Below are 20,436 nucleotides of genomic sequence, written 5' to 3' on the forward strand. Positions count from 1 at the left end.
CGTATGTATGTATCTTTCTGACTTCTTCCCTCTTTTCCTTCTTGCCTTCCTTCCTGTTCTCATCCCTCCCACCCTTCCCTGTGAGTGCATTTCTCTGTCTCTTTGTACATGCATATATGCCATATGTATATCTGTATATACCCTAATATTTTAAAGCATTCTTAGATTCCAGAATAGGTAAAAGGGTACATGTAGAGATGCCGTTTGTAAAGGGATTGGGAAGTAGAAGAAATATATCTCAAGCTCTGCTCTATCTGTTCAGCATTTTTAGGTTTCTCTTGACTTTTATTTCACTGGAGTATGTGGCCACTGTGATTGTGTTAGAAACCTTCATGGTCTGAAAACCCTTGTAGAGAATTTAGGTCTTTCCAAGAAATGGAGATAGATTTATGAAGCTCCAGATTTATACTCCAGGAAGGACAGGGTTGTGCTTGCTGCATTAGTGGATACATGAGCTATCTAGAGGTTTTAAAAGACGCTATCCCAAATTTATTTCTAACCTACCAACGTTGATTGGTTGAATTCAGTTCTTTTAATGCTGTACACTTATACTAACAGAAGAGAGGTTGAGTTATCACATGAGTTGGGTAATAAAGCAAGTGTAACTGATGTACTCTTTCTCTGTCATGTCCTCTTTCCCTCACTTGGGATCCAGGAAGATTTCCTCTTGGTTGGGAAACTGTCTTCTATGGATTGAGGGGACTGAGGGAAGAGGCAGTATCAGTATCTCCTTCTGAATCATGACTTACCTCGGCAGGTTCTCTTCAAGGCTTCTTGTGGAGACAGGATGAGATTTTGGTCTGAAGGCTCATCTGCAGAAAATGGATGTGCAGTGCCAGTCACGGGCGCTTTGCCTGCTGATTGCCACTTACTCTGCCTACAGGGTCCCTTCCCTTACCCATGAGAGCAGACCCAGCTTCCCACTGTGCAGCTCCTTCAAGGGCATCATATGAGAAGTGGGCCAGTCCCTTTCTTTGGCTTATTCCATTCTAGCTGAGAAAAGCTGTAGCATAACTATAATTGGCTCAATTTCTTTTACTTGATTAAGGAGGCAAAGCCAAAGTAAGGCCAGAAATAAAAACCTTTTTTGTTGCCAGGGCGTACTGAGCAGTATAAATTCATTTCTAATTTGTATACTCAAAGCCATATCTCCTAAACCAAAGTATATGAAGAATTACTTTAAATTATTCTTTTCCTAAGGGGAGAATTTTCATAATAACCTTATGTAGAATTTTTATTCCACACTCTTAATAAAGTGATCTTTAATAGAATTTTAAGAAAACTCCTTTAGAATGTTTCATACTGCCAAAAGAAGGAATAAAATCTGAAATTCAAGGCATGTCACTTGAGCACTACATCAATGTAAAAAAGAACCAGTTTTATTGAAGGTTAATTATCTATCAGAAAAAATTCACTAAGGGGCCCACACTCTCACATTCCACCAGAGGAATAAGGAATGAACATGAAGAGGAGTGTGTGTTTGTGGATCAAGAGTGGACAATGAAGTCTTTGGCTTGTCTGCATTAAAGGCTCCTGTGGAAGAGTTTGGGAGGATATGATTGAAAGGGAGCTTGGAACCAGATTTTTGACAGCCTTGAATATCCTTTTTTTTTTTTTTTGTAAAAGTAGTAATAAGGGAAGTAATCGGAGTCACATTTTAAAATGTTGCTTTGACACCCATGTGCAAAATGAATTGAAGGTGGAAGAAAGTGGAATCCAAAGCCAGAAAGCTGCAGGTGTGGCAAAATGGCAGTGAGTAGGAATGGGATGGAGGAGACATGAGAATGGTGAGATTAATTAGTTTATGGCTAGAAGCCAAAGAGTGAGTCAAAAAGATGACTCTGGGCATTGGGCACAGATGACTGAAGGGAGCCTCAGGCAAAAAGGGGAAGGTTGAAAAAGGGAGGGAGAGAGGGAGGAAGGGAGAGAGAGAAAGAAAGGGACAGAGAGGGAGGTAAGAGAGAGAACTTGCTGTTTGAGATAAAAGAGGGTGAGATCAATGTGAGGTACATTCTGTATGAAGTTGGAAGGTACATGAGAGTTTTTAAACACAAAAGTTCAAACTTACAGGAAATGTATCTCTTAAAGAGATGGATAAGTTTCTTCTTTTCCTCTCAATTTGTTTATGTATTTATGTATTCACAAATAAATATCACTTATTGCCAGAAGGAGGCATGATTCAGTGACAGTTCTATTTCTGATTTTTATTTGCATAGCATAAACTTTCTTCACAGAAACATGTAGACAAAACAAAAGAAGTTTTGTTATAATAAAGTCACCCAGTCTTTGAATTAACTTTTCATTGTATGCCAAAAATCAGAGTGATCCATCATCAGAAGTTATTTTGATTTATCAGATGACAACCTGATTAGGCCTTCCTTCTGTTTTGTTGAAAACCAAGAATTGGAAACTGACTTGGAAAAGGATGTGTTACCAGTTATTAGGGGCTTTTGCCTCCTGTCATTGACATCAATATTCCAATATTTGGAACTGTTATTTTGCTTGGTGGCCATTTTTGCACTCAGGGCAGTGCACCATAGTAAGATGGGATGTGGGGTGGGGGAAGGGTCTGACTTTAGTGACATGGGGGAAGCAGTGGGTGGTGTGGAACAGGTAAACCTGTGCCTTCCACCACAGGCACCTTCTCAGGCAGATCCAGTATAGGAAAGATCAAAGAAAATGACTGTGTGAGGTCTAGAAACAGATGTCCTTAAAACCAGCTGTGCCTGTTCACCTCTTAGGCACACATTCCCACTGTGAAGACTGTTTATCTCAAGTAAGGCCTAGCAGTGAGATAAAACTCAGACCCTTTTAGACCCACAAGGACGTAGGCATCATCAGTGGACTGATGGGACCATGAGTTTGTGGGCAGAGGCAGCACCCTGGGCCCTCTGACCAGCCATCACCCTGAGTAGAGTGACCTTATTCCTATCTGATGCAGCTAGTGGCAGAAAATCAATTCTGTTAGCAATTGGAAACAGATTTCTGAGGCAGAGTCAAGACTGTTTTAGAGGAAAAGGGCTCCTAAGGAACTCTGGACAAAGCAGACAGGTCCAAGACCTGACCCTGGGAAGATGTTTTATCTTGATAAACAGCAGAATCCATTTCTCCAGCAGATGGGCTTCATTTTGCTTTATCCCAGTGATTTTGACTTTTGGATTATCACTAGAATTAGGTTTTGTAAAGACCACTGTGGACTGACCCTTTCTTGCCTTTTTGGTTTTCCATTTCCTGTGCCCACTGACTTTTCACCAATTCTGCACTCTCTGAGCCCGCCCCAGTGGTGCCTCATGTACACTTCCATTATTTCACTCGGTTATGCTCAATTCCAATTATGTTTATTGCATGTCCGTTTCTCCTATGAGGCTTGAAGGTCCAGTGAGGTTGCGATTGGCCCAAGGTCATTTAACTGATAAATGAGAGCTCCTTCCTCCCACTTTACAAAAGAAAGGCAAATTATTGGATTTAACCCAATCCAAGGGGGGCCAGGTTCAGGGCTTTTATTTGCCCCAAGACATGTTCTCTCTATCTGAGAGCTTAAGAATTCTCTAAGTTGCTCTAGAATCTAGATAAAACCCAGGCCCATTCCAGCCTGTCATCAGATAGCATGTGTTTATACACATTGTGCATGTTAATTATAATCAGGCAGACATGAGCAAATCACAAATTAATGCAAATTGGTGTGGAGTTCATGGGCTGTCCTGGTCATTATTTCCTCCAGGAAAATATAAATCTAAAGGTGGAGTCTTTGATGTGATCCCATAGCACCTGGCATAGGAATATTGCTATTTGTAAGCAAATGAGTTCTGAGAAGACCATCTTTTTTAAAAAAACAAATGTGTGTGTGTGTGGTGCAAATTTAAATGTGTAAGTCACTCAGTAGTGCTACAACTAGAGATGTACAGATAAATTGACAACATTTGGTTCCCTTTTAAAAGTAAATAGCATCTCAATCTAATGGTGAGACATTAAACTAATTGTTAAATAATAGCTAAAACAGATCTTTTCCTGAAACAGTGTTGCCAGATTTAAAAAATTTAATACACATTATGTATAACTGTTTTGAATTAACCTAAAAATTGAAGAGGTAGTGCAGAAGGTTCTCATATCCCTTGCCCACTAGGTTTTTTTTTTTTATGTTTATTTTAGGCTTGGGGATGCCTGTGCAGTTTTGTTACATGAGTCAACTGCATATCACTGAGGTTGGTGTCCAAATGATCCTGTCACTTAGGTGGTGAGCATAATATCTGATAGGTAGTTTTCCAGGCCATTCCCCCATCCTACCCTCCCCGCTTTAATAGTCCCTAATATCTATTGTTCCCTTCTTTATGTCCAGATTTAACCAGCGTTTAGCTCCCACTTATAAGTGAGAACATGCAGTATTTGATTTTTTAGTCCTGTGTTAATTTGCTGCAAAGGACATGATTTTCTTTCTTTTATGGCTGGTTAGTATTCCAAGGTGTATATGTACCACATTTTCTTTATCCAATCCACTGTTGTTGGGGACCTAAGATGAGTCTAGGTTTTTTTGCTATTGTGAATAGTGCTGCAATAAACACACAAGTGCAGGTATCTTTTTGTAGACAGATTTTCCTTTAGTGGGTCAACTGATAGTTCTGTGTTGTTTTTTTGAGCAATCTCCATGCTGCTTTCCACAGGGGTTGAACTAATTTATATAAATTTATATTCCTTTTTTTTTTTTTTTTTTTGAGACAGGGTCTCACTTTGTCACCTAGACTGGAGTACAGTGGTACAGTCTTGGCTCACTGAAGCCTCCACTTCCCTGATTCAAGCAATCCTCCTGTCTCAGCCTCAGAAATAGCTGTAACTACAGGCATGTACCACCATGCTTAATTTTTGTATTTTTTGTAATGATGGGTTTCCCCCCACTGCCTCAGCCTCAGAAGTAGCTGTAACTACAGGCATGTACCACCATGCCTAATTTTTATATTTTTTGAAATGATGGGTTTTCCACCATGTTGCCCAGGCTTGTCCCGACCTCCCTGAGCTCAAGCGATCTGCCTGCCTCAGCCTCCTGAAGTGTTGAGATTATAGGTGTGAGCTACCATGCCCAGCTGTGTTCCCTTTTATCCACAACTTTGTCAACATGGTATTTTTTTACTTTTAATAATAGCCATTCTGACTGGTATGAGATGGTATCTCATTGTGGTTTTGACTTTGATCGTGATTTCTCTGATAATTAGTGATGTTGAGCATTTTTTCATATATTTGTTGGCTGAATATATGTCTTCTTTTGCAAAGTGTCTTTTCATGTCCTTTGCTCATTTTTAATGGAGTTGTTTATTTTTTGCTTACTCAACTATTTAAGTTTTTTTTAAAAAAAAATATATTCTAGATATCAGGCCTTTGTCAAATGCATAGTTTAGGAATATTTTCTCCCATTCTGTAGCTTATCTGCTTACTCTATTGATAGTTTATTTTGCTGTGAAGAAGCTCTTTAGTTTAATTAGATCACACTTGTCAATTTTTGTTTTTGTCACAATTGCTTTTGGAGACTTGGTCATAACTTCTTTGCCAAGGCCAGTGTCCGGAATGGTATTTCCTAGGTTTTCTTCTAGGGTTTTTTTTTTTTTTTAAGAAAGAAAAAAAGAATAATAAGAAAAAGAATAAAGAAGAGGAAGAAAGAGAAAGAGGAAGAGGGAGAGAGAATGGGGGTATTGCTTTATTGCCCAGGCTAGAATGCAGTCTAAATATAGGTATACCTATAATTGTCCTAATAATGGAGACATGAAAGAAAATGAGGGAAGAGAGTAACAAACAAGGAGCCAACCAACATTTTGTTTAAACTTCTAAGTTGATATGATGTGGTACTGATAAGAGTGTATATTTTGTGTATTTAAAGTGGAGAGTTCTATAAATGTTAATTACGTTTACTTGTTCAAGATCTGAATTCAAGTCCTGGATATCGTTGTTAATTTTCTGTCTCATTGATCTGTCTAATGTTAATGTTGAAGTCTCCCACTATTATTGTGTGGGAGTCTAAGTCTCTCTATTAGTCTTATATGTCTGGGTATTCCTGTATTGGGTGCGTATATATTTAGGATCTTTAACACTTCTTGTTGTTGCGTTGATTCTTTTATCATTATATAATGTCCTTCTTTGCTTCTTTTGATCTTTGTTGCTTTAAAGACTATTTTATCAGAGGCAAAAATTGTAACTCCTGCTTTTTATTTATTTATTTTTGCTCTCTGTTTGGTTGGTAAATCTTTCTCCATCCCTTGTTTTGAGTCTTTGTGTATCCTTGAATATGAGATGGATCTGGATGCAGCATACCGATGGGTTTTAGTTTTTTGTCCAAATTGCCTGTCTGTCTTTGAATTGGGGAATTTAGTCAATTTAAATTTAGAATTAATAATGATATATGTGAGTTTAATACTGCCATTTAATATTAGCTGGCTATTTTGCCCATTAGTTGATGTAAATTCTTCATTATATTGATGTTCTTTACTTTTTGCTATTTTTTAGAAAGGCTGATACTGTTTATTCCTTTCTATGTGTAGTGGTTCTTTCAGAAGCTCTTGTAAAGCAGGCCTGGTGGTGATGAATTCTCTGACTGCTTGCTTGTTCACAAAAACCTTTATTTTTCCTTCACTTATGAAGCTTAGTGTGGCTGGATGTGAAATTCTTGGTTGAAAGTTCTTTTCTTTAAGGATGTTAAATATTGGTCCCCACTCTCTTCTGGCTTGTAGGGTTTCTGCTGAGAGATCTGCTGTAAGTCTGATAGGCTTCCCTTTGTGGGTAACCTGACCTTTCTCTCTGGCTGCCCTTAGTATATTCTCCTTCATTTCAACCCTGGTGAATCTGACGATTATGTGCCTTGGAGTTGCTCTTCTTGAGGAATATCTTTGTGGTGTTCTCTGTATTACCTGGAGTTGAATATTATCCTGCCTTACTAGGTTGGGAAAATTTTCCTGAATAATATCCTGAAGCGTATTTTCCAGCTTGGATTCATTCTCTTCGTCACATTCAGGTACACCTATCAAGCGTAGATTAGGTCTTTTCACATAGTCCCATATTTCTTGGAGACTTTGCTCGTTCCTTTTTATCCCTTTTTCTCTAATCTTGTCTTCTAGTTTTATTTCATTGAGTTGGTCTTCGACCTCTGATATCCTTTCTTCTGCTTGATCAATTCAGCTGTTAAAACTTGTGCATACTTCACGTAGTTCTCGTATTGTGTTTTTCAGCTCCATCAATTCACTTATTTTCCTCTCTAAATTTTGTATTCTTGTTGACATTTCAACAAACTTTTTTTCAAAGTTCTCAGTTTCTTTAGATTTTGTTAGAACAAGTTCTTTTAATTCACTGAAGTTTCTTATTATCCACATTTTGAAGCCTGCTTCTGTAATTGGAACACACTCGTTCTCCATCAAGCCTTGTTTCGTTGCTGATGAGGAACTGGGATCCCCTGCTAAGGGAGAGGCATTCTGATTTTGGGTATTCTCAGCCTTTTTTGGCTGTTTTCTTCCCTTCGTTGTAGATTTATCCATCTGTGGTCTTTATAATTACCATCTTTGTAATTGGGTTTCTGAGTGGATGTCCAACTTATTGATTCTCAGCGCCGAAATCTGAGCAACCCACTGCTCTGACTAAAACAGCGGCGTTAAGATTGATGGTGCTTTTCTGACTCTGCACCAAGAACCGACGCTCCGAGGCGCCGGCAAAACCGCCTCGCTGGTCACAAGAGTCGCGCTGGCGACCTGTGGGGCTCCTCTGCTGGGAATCTCCTGGTGCGTGAGCAACAAGAATTCATGTGAAGTTGTGGCATCCTCTCGTTCTTTGCGTTTTCACTGGGAGCTACAATCCCGAGCTGCTAGTGATCAGCCATCTTGGATCTCTCTTCTCTTCTAGGCTTTTTATAGTTTTAGGTCTTACATTTAAGTCTTTAATCTTGAGGTTTTTTTTGTATATCGTAAAAAGGAGTCCAGGTTCAACCTTCTGCATATGGCTAGCCAGTTATCCTACAACCCTTTATTAAATAGAGAATCCTTTCCCCTTTGCTGCTATTGTTGACTTTGTCAAAGATCAGGTGGTTACAGGAATGTGGCTTTATTTCTGGGTTCTTTATCCTGTTCCATTGGTCTCTCTGTTGGTTTTTGTACCACAACCATGCTGTTTGCTTACTGTAGCCTTGTAATAATAGCTCAAAGTTGGGTACTGTGATGCTTCTGGCTTTTCGTCTGTCCCCGCTCCCACCCCACCTGCCTCTTAGGATTGCTTTGGCTATTTGAACTCTTCCTTAGTTCCATATGAATTTTAGAATCATTTTTTCTAATTCTGTGAAAAACGATGTTGGTATTTTGATAGGAATAGCATAGTAAATTGCTTTGGGCAGTATGGCCATTGTAACAATATTGATTCCTCCAGTCCATGATCATGGAGTCTTTTTCTATTTGTTAGTTAAATGTCTAATTTCTTTCAGTAGTGTTTTATAATTCTTGTTTTAGAGATTCTTCACCTCCTTGGGTAGCTATATTTTTAGGTATTTTATTATTTTTGTGGTAATTGCAAATGAAATTACATTTTGGTTTGGCTCTCAGCTTGGACGTTGTTGGTGCATAAAAATGCTACTGATTTTTGTATTCTGAAACTTTACCTAAGTCAGTTATCTGTTTGAGGAGCCTTTTGGCAGAGTCTTTAGGGTTTTCTGGGTTTGAAGTCATGTTGTCTGTGAAGAGTGACAGTCTGGTTTCCTCTCTTGTTATCTAGATGCCTTCTATTTCTTTCTCTTGCCTGATTGCTCTAGCTAGGTCTTACAAGACCACCTATTATTTACCCAGCAAGGAACGTTAACCAAGCACTTTCACATACATTATCTATACTGATCGTCCCAACAGCTTTGCGTAATAGATGGCACCTCAGCATTGATACTGATGCCACAGAAGCACCAAGGAATGATGAGAAGGGACAAGGCTCTGAAACTGGATAGACTTGAGTTTGTTATCTTAGGCCTTTCTACCTTGTCCTGTGGCCTAGGGTTGTAACAGTACCTCTTTTTGCTTCTGCCTTTTATTTCATAAAAGACAACCAAAAAAGGAGGAAAGGGGAAGGAAAAGAAATAAGTGGGCTATTGTAAAGATTGAAGCTGATGATGTAATAGATTTCATGAAATTTTTAGGAACATATTTGGATAATATTTTTTTTCTTTTCTTTTTATTTCAGTAGTTTTGGGGGTATAGGTGGTTTGTGGTTACATGGATACGTTCTTCAGTGGTGATTTCTGACATTTTAGTGTACCTGTCACCGGAGCAGTGTACACTATACTTAATATCCCTCACCTCCCTCCCAACCATTTCCCCTGAGTCCCCAGAGTCCATTATATCATCCTTATGCCTTTGTTTACATTTGGACAATCTTTGTAGGTTCCAGAAGTTCAGAAACTTAAATGAGATTCAGTTCTTGCTCTCAGAATGCACCTTGTCTACTGGGGAACAGACGAAAGCAATAGACAGAAAGTAAGGCAATGGGCTGTTAGTGATGGAAGCACGTTGTGGGGGCAACCAGCCCTAGGAGAGAGGGAGTCACTGGGGCATTTTGTGAGCATGAGGATGAGATGGAGACACTTGGACCAAACGCTAGGATGATTAGGTAAATTCAAGCCTATGGAAGACCACCCTTATATGGCAAGTCAACACTAACCTGCAGGCTGGTCTAGTGGCTTGTTCCAGGTCACTGTCCTGTTCAGTATTTTTTTGCTGTCTTGGATGGAATTGTATATATTGGTTTTGGTGGCAAAGTGGTAGGCTCAGAGAGATTAATTTAGATGATAACATCAAGATTATAAAAAATCTTAACAATATAAGACCAGGGTAAAACAAAGTGAAGTCTTTGTATTTGAATTGAAAAGAATCCTAATAGGTAGCACACAGAAATAGAAAACACAACTTATTGCCATTATCTTTGATAAAGAATTACAGGGTTTACTTGACAATAAATTCACTATATGAGATTATTATGATTTGGTGATAAAGACATGATTTAGGGCTATATGACTAGAAATATAGTTTCTATAATGAGGGAGGTTATGGCTCTATTATTTTCTATGCTGGAATATTATGATGTTTACAGAGTGACTATAAGCCAACATTCTTTGAAACCTAGCTATATGATAGTTATTTCCAAATATTTAAAGTGCTGCCACAGAAAAGAGGAATTTAACATTTTTCTCTAGATTTGCTCTGTCATTCATACTTTCCCACACTGACATGTTTTTTTACACTTCTGTGCTTTGCTTTTAAAATTTAATAATATTTCTTAGAGGGATTTCCAAATCTGTATAGATTAATAGCATTTTGAAAGCTGTGTAGTGTTCTATACTTTAGATAAACCTATCAAAGTTTATTCATTTCCTTTTGGATAGCATATAAAGAATTTCTAATTTCTTTATTATTACAATCAATGCTTATATTATCCCACTTATTATTTAAAACCCACAAAAAATATATATTTTGATTAGTACTTACAAGTGAATATAGAATATGGAACGTAAATTTTCTCATGTCAATCTTGAGTTCTGTTAGCTTAGCTATGCCCTGTGACTCAAGGGCAGGCCTCTCCCTGTGTCCTCATAGGTACCTAGAAACGAAAGTTGCTCACCCAAAGACTCCTATTCTGTTAAGCACATCTTACAGAGTGGGGGTCACCAGCAGGCCCACTAAGCATATTGATCATCAACAGAATGACTCTTTTCTTCTCTCACCAAGCAAAGAACCCAAATTTCTCCTTCCCTTTCAGTTAACCTGCTGAGGCTACTCCTAAATACCTACACTGGCTTTCAACGTGTGATCAGTTGCAACTATTGCTTTTTACAATACTACCCCAAAACTTAGTGGCTGCAAATAACACAAATATATTATCTTCCAGTTTCTACAAGTGAGAAAACTGGGTGTGGCTTAGCTAAGTTCCATGGTTCAAGGTTTCTCACAGGCTGCTGCAAGGCCAGGCCTATGGTCCTTCAAGACCAGATGGAGGGATGATTCACTTCCAAACTCATTCACATGACTGTAGGCAACATTCAGTTCCTCCAAGGGTGTCGGCCAGAGGCCACCCTTATTTCCTTGCCACTTGGACTTCTCCATAGGGAAGATCACACATGGCAGCTGGCTTCATCAGAGCCCGCAAGTAAGAAGAGCCTGAGAGAGGGAGAGAGGGAGACAGCAGGACAAAATCACAGTCTTATGTAATCTAATCCTAGAATCACCCATTGCTCTTGCCAGGTCCTACACTCGTCCCTTGGTATATGCAGGGGATTGGTTCCAGCATCCCTATGTATACCCCAATCCGTGCATGCATACTTAAAGTTCTGCAGTTGACCCTGCAGAAGCCACATATTTGGCTGACATTCCTAATATGTGGATTTCTCATCTTGCAAACAAGGTATTTTCGATTCACATGTTTGTCTGAAAAAAATCCATGTATAAGTGTCCTGTGCAGTTCAAACCCATGTTGTCCAAAGGTCAACTATATTTCTTAGAAGTCAGTCACCAGGTCCACCCCTCAAGGGGAGAGGATTGCACAAGGGTGAATACTGGGAGGTGGGGTTTATCTCAGAAGCTGTCTACCACTGTGATGAAAGGCTAATTCAGTGGGGATGCATGAGCAAATTCACAAGTAAAGATGTTTTGTTCTACATGATACATCTCTTAAACAAAACGACACTTAAACACAGCTGCTTGCAGAAAATAGTTACTGTTTTTCTTTCTTTTATTGTTTCATTTGGGAATAATCTAAAGTTGCAAGAAGAGTGAAAGAATCTCATATACCTTTTATAGAGTCACTGTTTGTCAATAATTATATTTTGAATACATTATGAAATGTCACATGGGAGGATAATACGTGTGACCATCAAAACTGTGGGGCCTGGTGAGAGGTGTAGGCTGGGGTCATAGTGGGTCTCTGCCTTTGGAGTTGTCATCTCTCAGATGCCTGCTTCTTCCTCTTCTTCCTCCAGAAAATCCTGAGCGAGCAGCTCTGTACTTTGTTTCTGGCGTGTGCGTTGGGCTGGTCCTGACCCTGGCTGCTTTGGTGATAAGGATCTCTTGCCACACAGACTGCCGAAGGCATCCCGGGAAGAAGTTCCTGCAGGACAGAGAGAGCAGCAGCGACAGCAGTGACAGCGAGGACGGCAGCGAGGACACCGCATCTGATCTCTCCGTGCGGAGACACCGCCGCTTCGAGAGGACTTTGAACAAGAATGTGTTCACCTCCGCGGAGGAGCTGGAGCGCGCCCAGCGGCTGGAGGAGCGCGAGCGCATCATCAGGGAGATCTGGATGAACGGCCAGCCTGAGGTGCCCGGGACCAGGAGCTTGAACCGCTACTATTAGGGCAGCAGCAAGACCCAGAAACCGCTGGAGGCCGCCTGGAAGGGAGAGGGTCTGCAGGGACAGCGGGCACAGGGAACTGAACCCAGCCCTGCTAACATTGTGATTTCTGAGAAAAAGCAAGACATGCCCCTTTTCTAGCTAGGAGGATTGCTCCTTTTTGGCCAAATCTACGGAGAAGTAGAAAAATCAAGACAGTTCATCAGCCTTTCCAGGTCTTGGAATGGTGCTGAAAAATCCTCTCCAACACTGTGGATGGAGATCGGAGAAACGCGACTGTGGTTTCTCTTGATTTCTGAGGATCTCAGAAGTTTCTGCAGACTTGCTTGCTATGTTATTCCTTTGCAAAAGGAAAGATCATCATAGCATGAGGGCTGGGAATAGCAGGGTGAACTTAACCCAGTAAATGCGGTTTCCTAAATGACTCCATGGTATGGAGGTGATTCTGATTCAAATAGCATGATCCATGCTTATTATTTAAGGCTGATTTTTAAAATCTGTGTTGCAAGGGCAACCTCGTCTATTTTAACTGGCGCCTCAGGGATTAAAGTCCTATTTTTTAGAATAGTTCCCACCTCATTTATGAAAATGAATAGAACTATTATATTATGGGAGATGTGTCAGTGAACTAGAAAATGTCAATAACCTCAAAGGATGAAGGGTTTTTATTTTAAATAGTTTATAAAATATATACTGACATGCACATTTGAAAATGCTGCATAAAAATAAAAGTGGTATGTTTTCCCCCTCTTTGGAGACAAGAAAATTTTACTATGACTCTCAATAATTGCGATTTAAGACACTTTTTTGTTTTTTTAAAGTTTGGATTTCAAAGAAAAGAATGGAAATGAGAGGTAAGGATTAAAGCCAAAGTTAGGATGGGAATAAAAAAAATAAACATTACATAAAATCTATTTGGTTTCATGTCTGTCTCTGTGGTTACACTTACCTTAAATGACAGCTCTTTTATATACACGGGTGTGGGTTTTTGCCAGGCCCCTCAGGATTAGAGAGGAGAGATGGTTCCTGTGTGATAATGGGCTTTTCACTTTCTGTAGGTTAAATGTATGATTCCTATAGTTGAGTTGTTAAGCAGATAAAGGAATACAAGACTTACTTAAAGCTAGAAATAAGATGGTAGCCCTTATATGGAAAGAAGAAGCTGGTAGGGAAGGAAGAGGAGCCAGGCTCTGCCACATTTAGAAATGGGTTACAGAGGACAAAGCAATATCCTGTAGGCTGGCAAACAGGAACAGTGAGACCTGTCTCTCTGGTGACTCTCTTCTCTTGCCATGGAGTAGCTTCCTAGTCAGTCTATCTGGATGCTCCAGGACCTTCCTGCTGGGAGGATCTCCCCTGTTCATTGACTTTGTCACCATGCTTAAGAGGATGGTTAGGAAACTTTCTCTGGTGAGGTCTTTACTGCTTAGCAACCCACTTTTTGTTATAAGAACTCTTGGAGGGCGGTCTTAAGAATTGAACAATCATAATCATAATCTCCACTTGCCAAGGGGGCAATAAAGTTCACTTGAAACACTCAGTCGCTGGCCTGACTATATTTTTGGGTGTCTAGTTATAATTGCCAAAAAATCTTGTTGAATTGGCGTCTCTCAGTCTGGATCCCTGCCCTTGTGGTTTCAGTCCTTTAGCAATAATTGCAGGAATCATCCATTCCCCTGGGCTTTAGATTAACATCATCTATCCTTGTTTCCACCTATTAGAAAAATGGAACCATTGGGAGCTGCTTTTCATCACCAGTAGGCATCAAGCTGATTATGGGGCGGGATTACGAGCCTTATGACTGCAGAAGCAGAGGTGTTTGGGAGGGCCCTGGGGCATATACCTGTCTCAGTTCTCAATCCTATATCCTTTTGACCAAGTCCATAATGTTGTTGCTATTATGGTGGTGGGGACATGACCTGAGGCATAAAATACACTAGGTAGCAGCTGCTTCACTTTCATATAACAAGGATTACAGCTTTTCAACCTTCCCTACCTTGATTCAACCAGTTCCACATTTTAGGTTTATCACTTCACATCTGGTTTAAGTTTCTGTTTTAGGACACTTGCACTTGGAACAGAAAGATATTCCACTTAAGAGCATTTATTGGTTCATATAACTGGAAGGTCGCTGCTAGATCTGAATCTTCATGGGTGATTGGATCTAGGGGCTTAAATGCTACCAAAAAGTTGGTCTTTCTTAGCTCTCCAATTTGCTTCCTTCTGCTGCTGGTTTCATTATCGTCTACTGCAGATGAAACTGTAACACACTTGTACAATATAGTGTGTTGTGTCGCTTGCTTCTGAACAAACCCCCACACAGCTCACAGATTGTGTGTACATATTTGGCACAGTTTCATGGCTTATTTAGCTCGGAAGTCAGAAGCAAGACAGACAACATGGAAGGGATGCTTTTGGTGCAGGTTTCCTGGTCTTTGGTAGTTTCACAGAGAAGCTCTAGCTGACAAAATTCTGAGATAACTTTACAAAGTAAAGATGTCTTTGGAGCCCAAGAAATCTTCTTTGGGCATTAACGCTCCCACCAGCTTCCTTTAAGAGCCTCTTCCTGAGCTGCAAGGGACAGGTGGTCATTTTCAACTCATGGCATCTGCAAACCCACTCAGCTGAATCTTTGCCATGTGGCAGGGAGCACACCATGGACACTTCTGGATTTACATAGTTTCAAATAAGCACAGAATAGAAAAAGAAACACCTTGCTCTATGGCTTAAAATATAAAATTACAGGAAGGACTCAATGGTTTGGCTTGTATAGATCCATGGATGAAATCACCAGTCATTGTGGGCAAGAGACTGAGCTTCTCTAAAAAGAAAGTAGAGCTTTCATTTTTCTTAACATTTTATCTTCTTTTCCTCAACCACTTCAATATGGGTCCATCCTTCTAAACTTGAGGAGCTGATCCTCTCACCCGACATCCTGAGACATCTCATATACTGCAGTGACTCTAAAGACCACCTACACACTGATGACTTGAAAAATCTCTTTCCAGTCCTGGCTAAGATTCAGACTCATATTATCCACCGACCTCAACCACAGGAGACAGTTGTTGCACAGAATAAATTTGGCAGTATCAAGGAGACACTTTAGTTGTTACAGCTGGGTGGGTGGGATGCTATTTGTATCTAGTGGCTAGAGGCAAGGAATGCTGCTAGACATTCTATAGTGCCAAAACCAGCCTTTCAGCCTGCTCCACCAATGCTCCAGCAGTGAGTGAAGCAATCTCCAAGTTATTCCAGCCCCTAGCCATCTGACTCTTTCCAACCAAAGCCTTAGACATTGTAGAAGAGACGTAAATCATCCCGTCCAGCTTGAGTCCACAGAATCCATAAACATAGTAAATTGGTGGTAGTTTTATGCCACTAAGTTTATTTTTCCACTTTTATGAAGCAGAAATATATTACCTTACAACCGCTACCATAAAGTTGGTCACCCTGAGGAGTCCTTTTTAAATGTAGTATGTTTTGAATGTATTACTGTTCCCAAAGGATAGAGGAGTAAACATTTCTACATGCAATATGCCCCTTCGTTTACAAAATAGATAGCTGCGCAACTTCCCAAAACTGCACTCACCTTCTCCCCAGATCTTAGACTCTACCTGTATTTGCTGTCAGTTAATGATATGGTTTGGATCTGTGTCCCCACCCAAATCTCATATCGAATTGTAATCTCTAATGTTGGAGGAGGGGCCTGGTGGGAGGTGATTGTATCATGGGGACCGGTTTCCTCTTTCTGTTCTCATGATAATGAGTAAATTCTCTTGGAAGCTTGCTGTTTAAAGGTGTGTGGCACCCCTTCTCTCTCTTCCTCCTGCTCCTTCCACGTAGCATGTTCCTGCTTCTTCTTTGCCTTCTGTTATCATTTTAAGTTTCCGGAGTCCTTCCAACCATGCTTTCTATGCAGCCTGTGGAATGATGAGCTAATTAAACATCTTTTCTTTATGAATTGCTCAGTCTCAGGTAGTACTTATAGCAATGTGAGAATGGACTAATACAGTTAATGACAAGGCAAGTTACAAGGTAAGCCAAGTCAGAAGCCTGGAACCATTCCAGTTTCCTTCTTTTCCTTGAAGTTTCACATGTAACAATTAACAATCTTCCCAGTTTTAAGTATTAATATTTCTTGCATTCATTCTTCATTTACAGCTTTGTTAAAGTGCATATCATCTCCTGCCTAGACAGTTGAAAAAGCCTCTAAATTGTTATCCAAGTCTTGCTACCATCAAAGCCATATTGAATACAGCCACCAAGGTGACCTCTATTAAATGCATGGCTGCTCATATACCAATCTCTCTTTTAAATCTCCTATTTTTTCCTCATTCTTATTGAAAAGGTCCAAATACTTCTAGATAACATGCAGGCTCTCCATAGAAGGCTCCCGCATCTTCACCACCTGCCCCTTTTTGCTCACTCCTTTACATTCTAATAATATCATATTTCTTATAGTTCTCTTCTACACTCTTTATCCCAATTGTTTCTTCTGCTTAAAATAACTTTCCCTTTCTTCCTCTTTTCTACCTATGCTCAAGACTCAGCACAGGTGTTTCCTCTACCAGGAAGCCTTCCAAGACTTCTCCAGGCTGGGCTAAGTATTGTCCTCTAAGTTTCCATGTATCCTGTGCTTGCTGTGCTCCTTGTTCTTACCACACTGTTGTGAAATTCTTCACTTGTGCCTCAAAGGCAGGAAATCTGCCTTGTTTTTGGGTCCCAGCAGGATGCACACATCACATGCTTTCAGCAACTATTTGTTGAACTGAGGCGAAGACTTTGTTGTATTCACCAAACCCTGTTCTCTCTGCCTTTTGGACACATAGATGGACTATATTTCTAAGACACTATTTTGGGTAGAGTGGCTGTGTGACAGTTTTGCCAATGGAATATGGCAGGACTACTTAATTGACATTTGCCATTATGATGTTGATTGGCTCATAAAGGATTCCATGTGATCCCCTACCCTTCTCTGCTGGCTGGATGCAGAAGATTCAGCAAAGAACTCTGAGACACTAGAGGATAGTGGAGCCACAAAATGGAAGGAGCCTGGATTTCTGAATGACCACACAGTGGGCCACTCAGTCAAACATCCACATTGTACTTTGTGTTAGGAGAGAAGCTGATGAACTACAACCCTGAATTGAGGGCTGGGAGGGCTCTTGAAGTCTCTGCTTCCAACTCTATCTTCAGACAGGCTTACTTCTAACTCATTCTTCATGAGTAAAATTGATCCTAAAACTTCAAAGGGAATTCTATAGGGCAGAGTAAACCTTTTATTTAGGTAACCATTTCCCTTAACTACTTCTAACTTCTTATGCTTCAGTTGGAGTTACCTTATGTTCAGAAAGGATTTTCATTCATCTCCCCTTATAGTAATTCACAATAATGAACATTCAAAGTTAATGCGTTTCTTGCCTTTTCTCTCCTTATGCTGAATAGTTTCTAATTTATTTATATGCTTTTCATGGTGAGTTCTCCATTTTTATTCTAATGTTTTATTTACATATATACATATATTCTACTCTGTTGAAGTAAAGTGAGTCAGGCAATATCTTCCACCTATTATCATAGCTGTCACAAAAGCTTCAATATCATGCTTATCAGAGTGGCAGTTCTGATAAAGGCAGCTAAACTCACTATTCTAATCAGCTTTGAGCAGAGCAAAATTAGCCTCATTTCCCATGTCTTTCCTTATCTTCTTGAACAATGTTGAGATTGTACGAATTGTAAAATGAACTCCTCTTGAAAATTGTGATCAGATACTGACTGTCAATCTTTTAATTGTTTGCCAGCCTGTATTAATCTGTTTTCACACTCCTAAAAGGAAATGCCCGAGACCGGATAATTTATAAAGGAAAGAGGTTTAAGTGACTCACAGTTCCACATGGCTGGTGGGGCCTCAGAAAACCTACAGTCATGGTGGAAGGGGAAGCAGGCACATCTTATATGACAGCAGGTGAGAGAGAGAATGTCATCTTTGCTGCAGCTCCCAATAAATTCCTCACCTCCATGTGAGCTCACCTTAACCTGGACTTTATTATCCATATCACTATCAGCATTTGGTCAAAAAACCATTCAACAAATCTTTAGGAAGGGCCCAACTTTCCTATATCTTCCTATACTCTTCTGAGCCCTCCAAACTGTTCCAACCTCTGCCCATTTCAAAGTCACTTCCACATTTTCAAGTATCTTTATAGCAGTGCCCTACTCCCTGTACCAATTTACTGTATTAGTACATTTTCACATTGCTGTAGAGATACCCAAGATGGAGTAATTTATAAAGAAAAGGTGTTTAATTGGCTCATAGTTCTATATGGCTGGGGAGGCCCGGGGGGAAACTTACAGTCATGGCAGAAGGGGAAGCAGGCACATCTACATGGCAGCAGATAAGAGAGAACGTGTTAGCACAGGAAAAACTACCCTTTATGAAGGCATCAGATCTTGTGAGAATTAGCTCACTATCATGAGAACAGCATGTGGGAACTATCCCCATAATCCAATCACTTCCCTCCCTCGACATGTGGGAATTACAGGTCCCTCCCTTGACATGTAGATATTACAATTCAACATAAGATTTGGGAGGGGACACAGAGCCATACCATATCACAGCCCAAATCAGTATATATCAGGATACATTCCTTGTCCTGAAAATTAAATTTAACACTAAAAATAGCACCAAAATTATCAGCTTTCAAAGTGAGAGTCTTCCCATGTCAAATAGCAAATTTGAAAATTCATGACTTTTTGTAAGTTTTAAAGATATGAATTGCTTTTTCACCCTGGAATAAGAATATCCTTCCTTGGCCGGGCATGGTGGCTAATGCCTGTAATCCCAGCACTTTGGAAGGCTGAGGTGGGCAGATCACAAGGTCAGGAGTTCAACGCCAGCCTGGCCAATATGATGAAACCACATCTCTACTAAAAATACAAAAATTAGCCGGGTGTGGTGGTGCATGCCTGTAGTCTCAGCTACCTGGGAGACTGAGGCAGAAGAATTGCTTGAACTTGGAAGGTGGAGGTTGCAGTGAGCCATGATCATGCCACTTCACTCCAGCCTGGGTGACAAAGCGAGACTCTATCTCAAGAAAAAAAAAAAGAATATTCTTCTTTTTCCAGATGGAGTAAAATTCTTCCTTTGTGTCCCCCTGCTCCTTGCACATTCACACTGTGATTTTTCTGTAGCTGTTTTTGTGCCCTAGTCTCTGAGCCCCTGACAACTCTACTGTATCTTACTCACCTCTGATTTCTCAGTGTGCACACAGGACCTGTTTCATAGTAGCATCTCCTTAAATGTTTTTTTGAGTTAATAAAGTAATACAGAAGGTCTCAGAGAATTTGAAATACAGCCCATTGCATCATGCTGTTCCACAAATCCCCAAAGCCTTGATTGTTTGTGATGAAGATGATTCTTGAGTGTGTGAAGGTCTCTTTTATCTGATTTCATTTATTCTTTCTTCTACCATTAATCATTTCCTTGTCTCTTTCAATTTTAGAGTCTCTCCCATCTTTCCTACATTAACTTAGATGTGGCTGTGTGATAGAGCCCACAGTACATTTTTCCAAGTTCAATTTAGCACTCAGAATGTTACAAAATTCTTACAGGTTTTGAAGGCATGGATGTTTCTTCTTGAACTGCTATGGTTGTTCTTAACTTCATGGATACAGGTTTTCAGTCCCTCAAGGACTGAACAAATCAAGGTAATCTTCTAAAACTTAAACACTGGAAGTATGCCTCTTGTGTCTGCAAAATAGTCACATCATATATTCCATTATTTCTGCTTTCAAGACCATCTCAGTCTCACTCAAATGATCTAGACACTTGACCCTCAGACTCAATTTATCTCCTATGAGAAAAAAAGCCATCATTTAGTTAGTTACTGAGATAAGGAACTAGTATATGAAAATGTCTTGGCTAAGGTGCTTGTAACCTCAGCACTTTGGAAGACTCACTTGAGGCCAGGAGTTCGAGATGAGACTGGGAAACATAGGAAGACCCTGTCTCTACAAAAAAAAGAAAAAAAAAAGTATAAAATTAGCCAGGTGTTGGGATGCATGCTTGTAGTCCTAGCTACTCCAGAGGCTGAGGTGGGA

At 40.0% G+C, this 20,436-nt stretch overlaps 1 protein-coding gene and 1 non-coding gene across 7 annotated transcripts in view; one reads left to right on the plus strand and one right to left on the minus strand.

Moving 5' to 3' along the window:
• EVA1A (eva-1 homolog A, regulator of programmed cell death) overlaps positions 1 to 13,253 on the plus strand; it is a 74,870-nt gene extending 61,617 nt beyond the window's left edge. For all 6 annotated transcript variants that reach the window (XM_010333409.2, XM_003922562.4, XM_074397821.1 and 3 more), the window contains one exon: positions 11,969 to 13,253. In XM_010333409.2, the coding sequence (XP_010331711.1) occupies positions 11,969 to 12,342 (374 nt within the window). In that variant the 3' untranslated portion in view covers positions 12,343 to 13,253. The remainder of the gene's footprint in view (positions 1 to 11,968) is intronic.
• Positions 13,254 to 15,737: 2,484 nt separating this feature from the next.
• LOC120362308 (small nucleolar RNA U109) lies at positions 15,738 to 15,872 on the minus strand. The gene has a single exon (XR_005578258.1). It is a non-coding gene; the product is annotated as a small nucleolar RNA U109 (small nucleolar RNA).
• Positions 15,873 to 20,436: the final 4,564 nt, after the last annotated feature.

Source organism: Saimiri boliviensis, chromosome 1, assembly GCF_048565385.1.
Source record: "Saimiri boliviensis isolate mSaiBol1 chromosome 1, mSaiBol1.pri, whole genome shotgun sequence".
In the NCBI taxonomy this organism is placed as follows: domain Eukaryota; kingdom Metazoa; phylum Chordata; class Mammalia; order Primates; family Cebidae; genus Saimiri; species Saimiri boliviensis.